Source organism: Notamacropus eugenii, chromosome 5 (assembly GCF_028372415.1).
Source record: "Notamacropus eugenii isolate mMacEug1 chromosome 5, mMacEug1.pri_v2, whole genome shotgun sequence".
NCBI lineage: Eukaryota > Metazoa > Chordata > Mammalia > Diprotodontia > Macropodidae > Notamacropus > Notamacropus eugenii.
Window position 1 is genome coordinate 292,130,661 of NC_092876.1, and position 13,263 is coordinate 292,143,923.

A 13,263-nucleotide genomic window follows, 5' to 3' on the forward strand; every position below is an offset into this window, starting at 1 on the left:
TTGCTTTTAACATCTGAATATGCTGTACTTCTATGACGTCCCAATCAAGGGCTAGTTGGAAAAAATTAAGCATGTTTAACTTAGCCAACAGATAGGGAGTTTGTAGGAAATAGTCTAGCTTACTCAAGCCTAAAAGCTATGTTAGCCCAAATTATGTGTATATGTAATCTCAAAATGACTTTCCTGCGTGTGTCTGTTTGAAGGCAATGAACCAAGAAACAAGTAATGAGTTACATAGAAGAAATGAATGTATGATTATTTTTTATAAGCAAAGTAAAATTAATTATACAGCTATACTATAGAGAATATGGTTCTTTCTAGAGGAAGTTGTATATTTATTGAAAAACCTCAGGAAACTTCTATGAAAAATGTCATTTAAAAATCATCATGGCATATGTATATGTCTGCGTAGAGTATATGAACATATCCTCCACTTTGCTGGTCTTAAAGAACACAACCCATTCACATATTCTAAGTTTATCCATAATATTATTTTACATGTAAATATCTTTTCTTTTAACACATGTCACATTACCAGTGCTAGAATCTTAAAGTTATGAATAGTTGCAAAAACAAAAATATTTTCCCCAGTTATATTTGAAATTGCTATTGGTCGCCACAAATATCCTTCCCCCTCATACTCCCCCCAACTTAAAACTCTCAATGTTATGTTTCTAGGTAGGGAAAAGAATTCAAGACTGTCTACCTATTTTAGATTCTTAATTTGTCAAGACATGCTACTTCTCAGAGACCTGTGACTTGAGGGAAATGTCAGAGTAGCTTCATGTTTTTGAATTCCTTCTTTACATTATAGATCAAAGCCAAATTTTCCCATTGCTTTTGCTACAGAGCTTTATTTGGGGTCTCCATTTTCAAGTTAAAGCTTATGTAATGTATCAGAAGTGTTCTCCACACTAGTATGATTTGCCCTTGGATTGCTATGTCCCTTATAAAATATAACATCTGGTAGAAAGTACTATACATATTTTTACTATAACTGTGACAGATAAGTTATCATAATGATATTTGTTTTATGAATAGTTAGAATACAAAGCAATGGCATGCTTTTTATATTCCATTTGTTTTCTTTTCTCTTTCCAGAACAGTCATGCAACAGTTCATTTTTTATGTGCAAAAGTGGTCGATGTATTCCCAGTGGAGGTCTTTGTGACACTAAGGATGACTGTGGTGATGGCTCAGATGAGAGAAACTGCCACATAAATGAGTGTTTGAGTAAGAAAGTGAGTGGTTGTTCTCAAGATTGTCAGGATCTTCCAGTTGGGTACAAGGTGGGTAGTCATAAAATAAAGCGTATTACCTAATAAGTTTTAAATTAGTTGAGATCATTCAAACTTACATATTTAATCCTGCAGATGACTGTAGCACTTTGTTCAGGGGCAATTATCTCATAACAAACCATTAATATGCTTCTTGTGACATGCTACCAAACTAGAATTTTGTTTTCTTAAAATGGTAGAAAATGAGTGGTGAAAACCTGAAGTAGATCAGATCGGGAATGTTTAAAACTCAAAATGAGCTGAGGCTAGCAAAAATGCTAATTCAACCAAAAGGAGATAATCTTTATTTGTTTATTTTCTTTTGCAAATGCATAGGGGAACAAAGATGTGACGGTGTATTTTTTGGGAGGGAGAGTACATTGTCCCTTTCGTTAGGGAATAAGAAGGTAGAACCATCTCACTATCATCTTGCTCTTCCAACTTCTCTTTCAAAATAAAAAGAGAAAAATTAATATTGTTGAGAGAGAACTGGGTCTTATACAAAAAAGAAGTTCTTGAAAAAAAGATGTAGATGCTTTGATGAGTGAGTTAGAAATAAATTACACCCTAAGAACTTGTAGAAGTAGTATTGGAAAAATCATTTTCTTTTGCAAAATCAGGGAGAATGGGAGAGGTGTAACATAAGAGTGGATTTAATATAGAGAAATATAATCTGGGAAATGTTTTAGATATTTCATTACTATTTCAAACTCAGCCTTGGCCTGAGCAAAAGGTGCAAACATTCAGATATGAAAAAAATTATGTGTCAGTTAGGATCAAATCTTAAGAGTTGAAAGGAACCTCAGGCTACACCAGCCTCCATTTCACAGATGAGGAAACTGAGTCCCACAGCTTGTGGTCACACACTTAGTGTCAGAATATTTTTTGGAAACTGCATCTCCTCACTTCTAGTCCAGTGTTCTTTTCACTAAAGCCTACTTCCTTTAATAGAAATAGCCCTAGTTGATAAATAGATATAATGATCAAAAATAGCACAGAAATGAAAAAAAGCAATTATGAGGAAAGATCTAAATGAGATCAGCATACAAAAATTAATTTTCACAGTAAACATTTTGAAACTCAAATGAGTGAAAAAATAATGATAAAAATATGGTTGATCCAGAAAAATAGGCTGAAGATATTAAGGAGTCTGTTGTGAAATTTTTTAGGATGAACCTTCAGGTTTTGAGTTGTGGTTTGAATAGCTGGGATGATGACTCATACTGTCACATAACTTAAGAAAAAGTAACCACCCATGTGTTCAACTAAAAATTTGTTTAATTTTTTTCACCTACGTATTGGTGGTATCTGTTCTACAATATGTGGAAAAGCACTGGGACATCTTATACCACTTAAAAAGGTCTTGTATTTTAAAATACAAAAACATCTTTTTGAACATTTAAATATTACTAATTATATGTGGGAATATTTGTTTTGAATATTTTCTAGTGATATCATATGAATAGGAAATATACATTATTCATCCCATCTCTTATATTCAACAACTTGATACTACATTCTTTAACCTTATCTTTGACTTTTAGTTAGTAATGAGGTTCTGGGCAGCTAGATAGTGTAGAGGATAGAGCACCAGGCCCGGACTCAGAAAGACTTGAGTTCAAATCCAACCTCAGACATTTACCAGCTCTGTGACCCTGAATAATTTAGTTAACCCTTTTTGTCTTAGTTTTCTGATCTGTAAAATGAGCTGGAGAAGGAAATGGAGTGGAAAACCACTCCAAAAAAGCTCAAATGGAGTCACAAAGAGTCCAGCACAACTGAACAACAATGCAGTTCTGGCAATTGTTTCTCTGCAATATATTTAACATCTCTCTCCTCTTCTCTATTCCCATTGCACCCAACTTAGTAGAGCATCCTCTCTCTCCCCCATTGCTGACTGCCATTGCCACGAATCTGGATTTTTTCAATAATTTTCTGACAAGCTTTCATACCTCTATCCTCTCTAATCTTAATCCTGCTGCTAGATTATTTGTTAATTTGTTTATTTTCTTTTGTATAGACCTATCCATGTCACTCCTTTCCTTGAAAAACTTCAATGGCTCTCTGTTAAAAATCTGTTGGCGTTTAACATTATTCTACTACTTCTTTGCAGACCTATTTCATGCTGTTTTTCTCTTCTTCCAGTGTGGGTCAGCCTACCTTTACTGTAGTCTTTATTTTTCAGTCACAACTGGCACTTTGTTGTCTCTGATCATCCTCTTCTTCATGTATGGAAAATGATGCTTTAAACATTTAATATGTACCTACCTTATTCAAGGTACTGTGCCAGGCCACAGGACACAAAGAAAACAAGTAATCATACCTACCCTCTGGAAGCCTAAATTCTCTCAAGAGGTACAACACATACATGCAGTCATGTTAGTTGATTGGAGAAGGGAGAAATCATTAACATTAGGGGGCAGAGGAAGGGAAAGATGGTTTCATGGAAGAAATGGCATCAGATTTTTTGCATTAATGAAAGGTTAGGATTTTAAGGGGCCAAGGTACGGAGGCAACGTACCCCAGGAATGGGAAAAGAGAATGTCAATGTTTCTTGTCTTCCTCTATTCCATAGAGACTTTTAACCTTTTTGTGTTAAGGAGCCCTATGGCACTCTGGTTAAATGCAGGACTTAGAATAATGATAGTCTGTATTTTCAGAGAACTTTGAGGTTTTCGAAGTACTTTAATATCTCATTTGATCCTCACAACAACCCTGGGTGGTAAGAGCTATTGTTTTCCCTATTTTCCAGATGAGGAAATTGAGGCAGACAGGGGTTAATGATGTGAATCACACTGTTAGTGTCTCAGATCAGATTTGAACTCTTCTTCCAGACTCCAATGACAGCACTTTAACTACTGTATTATTTACCAATTGCATTGATATACAGTTATCAAAATATAAAAATATATAAACATTATTGAAAAATGTTTACAGACCTTAGATTAAGAGCCTCTGTTCTGTTGAATTCCTACCCAATCTTTAATGTCTCAAATCAAATGCCATCTCATTTATTCCTCTTTTTCAGACAGTCCTATCCATTAACTTCCCCCCATTTCATGTAACACTTCAAATTTACATATTTCTGATGTATTTGTGATGTACTATTTTGTATTGTAGGTATATTTCTGTGTATCTTATGCCTATATTCAGTAAGAAATTTCAATTAGATGGGAACTGTATACAGGGGTGTGCTAGAGTTAGTTTGAACTAGCTCATCTAAGCCTACTGTTACATTTGTAGTTTAAACATTTTTGTGGCAGAAATTAGTAAACATAACAATAAGTGCTGGATTTATTATTTTGATGATTTCTAAACTTAAGAAAATATTAATAATGTAGATTATATTTTAAAGCATGTCTTGCATTGGAGAGCTGGTTGTTAAACATTTACTAGCACACAACTGATTATGTTCTATATTAAACAAGATATTTGTAAAATGCATAAGCAATGTTTTGGTACTTAATAAATAATAATTTACTTCATCCCTTCCTCTCTCCTCTCCTTTTTTCTCTCCTTTCTACTCTCCCTTCTTTCCTTCCTGCTTTCCTTTTTTCTTTCTTTCTTTCCTCCATTCCTTTCTTCCTTCATTCCATCTATCCTTCCTTCCTTTAGCTCAAAGTGATAAAACTAGAACTTTAGAAAGAAACCCACATGAGGGACCAAAGAATATATTACATCCTGTATGGCTTAAAAATCTGTAGTGAATATCACTGGATTTTGAAAACCCTTGAAAGCATCTTGTTCTTATAATAATGTTTGGATCACAAGCTTCAAGTTCAACTTTTCCATCTGAAATAGCATATATTATATAAACATGGACTTTCACAAGACAGTTTTACAATGATAAAATTCACAAAAAAACAAGCATACAATAAGATGTTTATAACTTTTGTTTTTAAAGTAGCTTGACAGGCATCTTTACTAACTATATTTCTAGGGGAATTGGGGGAACATATTCAATAACCCATTCAATTCTCTTTACAATATTAGTGGAACATAATAAAAATACTTCTTAAACTGCATGAAAATGAAAATTACTTACAAAAGCAAGATTCAGACCTTATAGCCTGTAGAACATTTACACGTTTGTGGTAAAGCAAATAAAATGTATTTAACAATTCCAATGGGAGCAATACCATTTTAGGCAAAGTAAGAATCTCATTCTGACAAAAAAAGATAATTCACCATGTTGAATAAATGTTCATTTAGGGAAAGCAGTATGCTTCTGGTGGGTATATTACAACCAAAGCAATCGGCATTGTTAAATATTATCTCTTACTTGGCTTGAGTTCTCATTGGCTTTGTGAAAACCTGGGAAAATAGATAAGATTTATTTAGTAGTATGACTAGAATTTGGGAGTGTACTTTCTGTTTGCTTCTTTTTTTGAGGTTTGGGGAGGAGGGAGTTTCAAGGAAAGATATTACTCAGGAAATTTTGTTGTCAATCTCCCTAGTCTCAGATGAGCTCATACCATACATAATCATAAGGAAAATGAAAATAATATTGAACTTTAATTACCTTCATGAAAGTTTGAGTTCAAATTTTAGATCAGGGGTAAGAGATCAATCAACAATCAACAAATAATTATTTATTAGTTGCAATAAATGTGCCAATATCATTCTGTTTTGTCCTTTTTTACATTTACCCTAAACTCATTATTATTGTCTTCTTAAGTTTTATATTTCCTTTTTTTTAATGCCTGAATTTTTATATTTCCTCGGTACACTTTATGAGGGAAAAGTAAAGTTTTCTTCTGAGGAAAGTATAATTCATTGGATGCAATTCTTTTTTGTATTTTTTTCCTTCATTGTGAGATTATGACTTTTGAGATGATTTTTATTCTTTAGAATCCATTAAAAAAAACCCTCAACTCTATTATTGAAAACTTTTGGGGGAGAAGGTGATTACAGAATTATAATGCAATTATTATGATCATAGATTTTTATTTTGTGAGTTTATTATTAGAAGCAACTAGGCAGCACAATGGATAGACTGGTAGAGTTGGATCCTGCCTTAGACACTACCTAGGTGATTTTGGGCAACTTGCATTTTCTCAGTTTGCCCATCTTTAAAATGGGGGTAATAATAGTACCTATCACACAAGCTTGTTATGAGAACCAGATGAGTTAGTACATGAAAAAGCACTTTGAAAAACTTAAAATGTCATATAAATGCTAGTTATTATCAGTATTATTATTTTAGGAATTTATTTTTTTCTCAAAATTTTTAAATATACATCAATCACATGAGTGTCTGAGATGGTCTATATATCTGAAACTGGGCATCCCAAGGGATTTTGAGAAACCTTATTAGAAGTGTGAAGACATTTGCTCTTTGAATTTTGCTAAAATGCATTGAGAATATATCAGCCCATTTTCCTGCATGTTTTCCTAAGCTGTTCCTCCAGTCTAATCTGTATTTCCACTCATTCTTCTACCCTCTGAACACACAGGATCAATTGATCTAATTTGTAGCAATACCTTGTTGTATCCTCTTGCATTTTTCATTTACCTCTTGCACAGTGCAAGTGCTGATCTTCCTTGGCTTGCCACAGCAGGCAAGATATTAGGGTTTGTGTATCTGTGGCTAAGGAGAAATAGCAGCTTCACAGACTGATGACAAACTATTAACAGCTTGTAGCCTTTATTTTGATTTGTTAACCCTCTGAGTAGTTTCAGAGATGAAAACACTTTTAGTGCTGATGATTTTTAGGTAAACCTTGGTCCAAAGTGTATAGTGCAAAGAAAGATACCCCAAGCTTTCAGGGAATCTAGTGCAGAATGAATGTATATAACATAATATAATGTAAACTGTGATAAATGAAATAAATATAATATGAATAAAATATATATATACATATATGAAGAGTGTATTATGATATGTATATGTAGATACATATAGATCTATATACATACATATGTATATTTTATATGTGTTGTGTATATATGTATGTATATCTCTATATATCTATTTCTTTATGTAATGAGACTTGGTTAGTAAACTTATTCCATTGAAATCAAATTTCCTCCACCTCATTCTCTCTGCCATGCGATAGGCTCACATTTTAACTTAAAAAACATTCTGTTCTGCAAATAATATTGATTCTAAAGAAATGTGTCAGATCATGTAATGCATTACCTTCTAAGTCTTCCCAGGAGACTTAACATTCTCCCATTACTTTGCCCTTCCAAAGAGATAAGTCTATGAAATACTTCTCTTTGGATTTACCATATAATTACTGTAGTTAGCCCCTGAGCCCTGCCCTTTTGAAGCCCCTTTTAATTTAGTCTAGAAAATACTTAGAAGGGACATGATAACTGCTGTCATGTATTTGAAGGGCTACCATTTGGAAATGAGATAAACAAATAAGCAAAAACTTATGTCCATATCCTTCTTGGACAGATCTTGGAATGCTGAATAAGAATTAACAAAAAAAAATTTAAGTTTGAAGTAAGAAAAATTTCCCAACAATATCCCCTGAAGGGGAATGGGTGGCCTCAGTGGATAGTATGTTTCCTCTAAATAGAAGTCTCTAATCAGAAGTTGTATGACTACTTTTCATGTATTTTGTAGAGGGATTCTTGTTCAGGTGAAAGATTAGGTGGCCTGTAAAGTACTTTTGTAGTCTAGGAATCTGTGATTCCTTTTTTCTCGTTTCAATCTATACCTTTAAAATTCTTGAGAAAATTCCTGACCCTGACTGTGATAATATGACCCACTATAGATTTATGGTATGCATCTATAACTTTACCTAGATGGCCCCTGGAAGGCAGGACATTGTGCATCTCAAGATGTTAAACCTCTTGGAGCTAAGCTAGGTCACTTCCTGGTCTAAAGGATGTGATTGGAGTCGACAGGCTTTCAGATCATGTCAGAGTCATCTATTCTCCTCTTATGATCCATGTATAAGTTGAACTATATAGGGGTTGGAGAGACATAAAGAAATGTGTAATTCATCAAGCGTTTATTAAGCACATATTCTCTTCAGAAAACTGTATTGGAAAAGACGTTTGGATAAGATGTAATTCTTTCATTTGTGAAGCTTATTGCCTTGTAATAGGATAAAACATTTTTCAAAAATACCAGTATAAAATAATACTTAATAAGTGCCTCATAAAGGGAAGTCATTACTGAATGAGGGAACAAAAAGGACTTCATGGAGATGACATTAGAGCTGCATTTTAAGAAGAATAGGAATTTTACAGGTGGATTTTGTTTTGTTTTCTTTTTTGTCTTTCTTCTTAACCACAATGCTGAGCAAAGTGCCTGGCACAAGACAGTTGCACACTAAATGTTAGTTGATTGATTAAAAAACCAACGTGCAAAGAGGTTCTTGGGAAAATGTGAAGCAGAGAGTAACTTACTTTGGCTGGAGCAAAGAGAATGTAGAAAGAAATAATCCATGTACTATAAAGTTGGATGAGAAGGAGAGGTGTCTTCCAGTTGTAGAGGGTCATGAATGTCAAGGTAAATAAAAGGTTTAAGATTTACTCCATGGGGAGACACTGAAAGTTTTGAGCAGAGAAATGATATAATCAGATTTAAGTGTAATGAAGATTAATCTGGCAATGCAGTAAAGAATGGATGAGAGGAATAGAGTGTAGCAAGAATATTTATTAAAGGCTATTCCAGTTGTCCCCAAGGATGGTGATGAAGCCATTATTAGGTGGCAGTGGAACAAGAAAGAAGGAAATGGATATGAGATATCATAGATACCAAAATGGCAGGTCTTAATGGCAAACTGGATATTAGAAGTGTGGAAAAAGATACAATCTCCAAGGTTTTTTGAATATGGGAGGATCAGGGGTAGCATGGAAAGATATAGTAAATATACAAAGATAAGTGGGTTTTGGAGGAAAGTAATAAGCTCAGTTTGGGATATATTGCATTTGAGATGCTGATGAAACATTTACATAATTATCTTATAGTCACTTAGAGATGAGAGTTTGTAGACAGAATCCTTGTTGTTTACAATATAATCATGATACAACATAATAATATGTGAAAATGGTTTTAAAAAACAGCAATGCAAAAGGTATCACAAGTCAGGATTGAAATAAAGTTTGTTTGTTTGTTTCCCCAGAAAATAAAACATCAGAGTCATTCAGTGGAGGAAACGGACATGTTATTGATAGCTGAGGTGATCAGAGAACATGACCCTGAGAGAAGGGTAAAAGGAATGTTGATAGATGCTCTCCATAAAATCTTTTTGAATTCCAAGGCCTCTAACTCATACTCTTAATATGGCTCAAACTCTAATTATTTACAGTGAGAGCTGAGGCAGCATGGATAAAGTATTGAACTTGACATCAGAAAGACCTGGATTCAGATCTCACCACTGACTTGTGTTTCTAAGCACAACATTTAACTTTTCTGAAGTCTTAAGCATCTCCCTAAAACTTTTCTATTAAGATAGAGTGACAAAAATCATAGATATTTGACATGATATTTAAAACCATGTGAGTCAATCCTCAAAGAATACTTCCAAGTGCTCACTCTCAAACCTATGGTCAGTCCCTCCTTTGTTCCCACTTAACTTTTCTTCCCATGGGTAGACACTCAATACATACATACAAACACACATATAAATATATGAAAATATATATAATTTATAAATAATTCTTTTTTTGTGAATCAAAACTTTTTTTTCTCTTTTAATAGTAGTGAAAGATGTGCAGATCTGCTGACAAAGACATTTAATTTTATTGTCCCAATAAAAGCATTTAAATCATTACCTTTTATAAATGTATGCAGAGGGAGAAATATATGAATTGTTTTCCAAAAACTGCCTTCCCTTATTAATTACAAAAATCTCTCCTTACATGAGCAATTTGAATTAGTCAAGAGCTCCAGTTTATTCCTTTTAGAGAATATTCTGACTCTTATCTCCTATATTCATGTAACACTAAAAAAATGTCTATTCTATGATGTTCTTAATTTTATATTCTTGGCTTTCCTTGTGTAAGCAGAGCTCTGAAGTAGAGGCAATACTAGCCAAAATAAAAAAATATCTCCATCAACAACTGGATGAAATGCAGTGCTCGGTCTGTTGTTGTGCTATGTGTTGCTCCCTCATGGTGCAATGACCAATGGTTTGCTTGAAGGAATAGAACAAGACAAGATAAGCATTCCATGTCTTAGAGGGAAGACAGATACCTGGAGGGTTTAGCTTACTGAAGTCACTGGCACAGCAAACTTTGCTCCACTTTTAACAGATGCTTCTCTAGATAGATTGAAAATGATTGTGAAAAATCAAATCATATCAAACTTACAGATTTTATTGAGCACCCAGTTAAGCCTTGTGTTGGAAGCTACAATTACCAAGAGTGTAAAAACCCCATGACTATTAAAGAAAACCATTAATGTTGTCATTTTTGAGTCAGTGTAATTCATATACTGGTAATCAGAAGAATAGGATTCTTGTTCCCAGTCATTTAACCTCATGCAGTCTCAGTTGTTGTTTTTGCTGTTTTTTAATTTGTAAAATAAGCATAGTAACTTTTGCTTTTTCACATAGTTGTGAGGGTTGAAAGAGATAAAGTGAGTGAGCATCCTTTGCATGATGACAATGTAAGCGATGATTTTTCTTACCTGAAGGCAATGTGGTATGGTAGATAGCATGTTGGATTTAGAGTAAGGAAAATGTCCAATACTTGCTCCTGGCACTTTTTAGCAGTAGGACCCTGGGCAAGTGACAATCTCTGTGAGATGAGGTATCCTCACCTATGATATGTATGTATGAATGATAGTACTTACCTCCCAGGAATGTTGTGAGGATCAAATGAGATGGCATTTTTAAGTGTTTTGTAAACCATAAAGTGCTATACAAATATTAGCTCTGATTATTTTATTTTTGAAAGAAACTTGCTAAGGAAAGGGCAGTGTGTCATGCAGAGCTGGAACTAGCAATTCTGGTTCCATTGTCAGGTGTGCAAAGCATGACACAGGAAAAACAGCATGAAAGTCACCCTCAAACCAACTCTTCAAAAGAGATTAGGTTGATGCGGAGAGAGAGAACTTGGATTTGGGGAGACAGGCCACCTTTGGGAAGAAACCCAGAGAAAGTGACAGAGATCTCAAGATTCTAAGTAGTTTAATTGAAGAAGTCACTGTCATGGAAGGAGCAGGCCAAGGTAGGCCAGGGACGAGGAGCTCACCTGGGGTACAGGAATGGAGGACAGCAGAAAAAATGAACAATTTTGTAGCTTTGTATTTTATTCATTGTTTTTGTTAACCAGGAGCTGAGTAATTCTCTTCTACCTGCTGAAGATATAATCATTATTACTACCTTCTAAATTTTGATGGGTACCCTGTGTTCATGTCCTAATCAATCTGCCCACATCTGCATGCATATACACAGAGTCATAGCTCTATACACGAGTGATTCTATAATGATGACGGTGATGAGCGACAGCTAGGAGATTTACACATAGTTGACATATATATGTGTAGTATGTATGTATATATATGTGTGTCACTTTATAGTTTATAAACAAATTACCGTATTGTATTTGTTATATTGTGAATGTGAATATTCTAAGATGCTGTCACCGATAATGGATTGCTTTTTTTCCCCCAAGTGTAAATGCTGGCCTGGATTTCAACTGAAGGATGATGGTAAAACATGTGTGGACATGGACGAATGCTCCTCAGGTTTCCCTTGTAGTCAGCAGTGCATTAACACATATGGAACCTACAAGTGCCTTTGTACAGATGGGTACGAAATACAACCAGATAACCCAAATGGCTGCAAATCACTCTCAGGTAGGCCATTGAAGTTATCCATGGATGCAATACCGGTTATAAAATAAACACCTTGAGTTTTGGAGTCTCTCTCGTTGGCCTGCTTCCAAGGAAGCAAAATCAAGCCTGGCTTTCTAGGATATAGGAATCTGCTTGCTACAATTTTGTATTCCTTACACACACTACTTTGTGCATAATTACAGTGTATTATGATATTTTTAATTATTAAGTCCTCACTGGGCTCTGGGAATACTCAGAAGCAGCAGAACGAAATATCTCTGGCATCGTTGCTGTCACATGTTCCTCGCAATGTTTGGCCTAGAATGTTAAACAGCTTACTAGCACATGGCTCTGAACTGTCCAATTCACTTTCTGCCGCATCACAAAACAAAGTTGTGACAATATGTCTTTCCTTACTTTTGTGTGTGATAAAAAATGGGCCTCAGTCACCCATGTTAAATCATTGGCAAGTTAAATCATGAAATAGGTTGGCTTTACCTTTGTTTTAAAGGAAAAATTTCTACCAGCCCTTTTTGGGAAGTTGTAAGGAATAGAGATGAGAAGTTGCTTTTTGAGCAGTTGACAAAGCTGTGTCTGTCAATTAAAGGGAAATATCCATTACAATTAGAATTGTTTCCATTCTAGATTATTTGGGGGTTATCCTCACAAGCAGTTGGTGGATTCTCCAGTTCCTCTCTCCTCCCATTCTACTTGTAACCACTCTTCCTTTCTTGCTAGCACTTTTATCTGTACTGTGGAGCCAGAAATGGGAAGGAATTGAACCATTTGAATTTGTTCTTTCATGTGAGCTTGCATAAAGTTTGTGGATGGACCAAGGGAAAGTCATGACTAAAATGGAGATTTATAGATAATCTATGCATGCCATAGATACCCCCAATATGAATAACTGGAAGAAGTTTGTCACCTCTTGCATTACAAATTACTGTGTATGAAGCATCAGTTTTTATTGCTGAAAAGCTCAGTTTTTGAAGGAAAATACGTTTCGCTAGTGAAAAACACAATTGGGAAATTCTCTCAGTACTATTGATTTTTTTGTTGCAAAAGTCTAGACCTTTAACCAAATGTAAAACAGGGCCTAATAAACTGTAGAATATATTTTGCAAAGCATAAAACAAACCCAATTTATACATTTGGGGGGAAGGCATAGAAACTTCATTGATATAAGGAAACTCTCTCTTCTGTTGAAGATCAGAAACTTTTCTTCAATTTATAGTGTTA

The 13,263-nt window shown here is 34.5% G+C and overlaps 1 protein-coding gene across 3 annotated transcripts in view; it reads left to right on the top strand.

The window, feature by feature from the left end:
• Positions 1 to 13,263, top strand: part of LRP1B (LDL receptor related protein 1B) — a 2,222,640-nt gene that overhangs the window by 1,851,592 nt on the left and 357,785 nt on the right. For all 3 annotated transcript variants that reach the window (XM_072613193.1, XM_072613191.1, XM_072613192.1), the window contains 2 exons: positions 1,102 to 1,289; positions 11,862 to 12,045. In XM_072613193.1, coding sequence (XP_072469294.1) covers positions 1,102 to 1,289; positions 11,862 to 12,045 — 372 coding nt within the window. The remainder of the gene's footprint in view (positions 1 to 1,101; positions 1,290 to 11,861; positions 12,046 to 13,263) is intronic.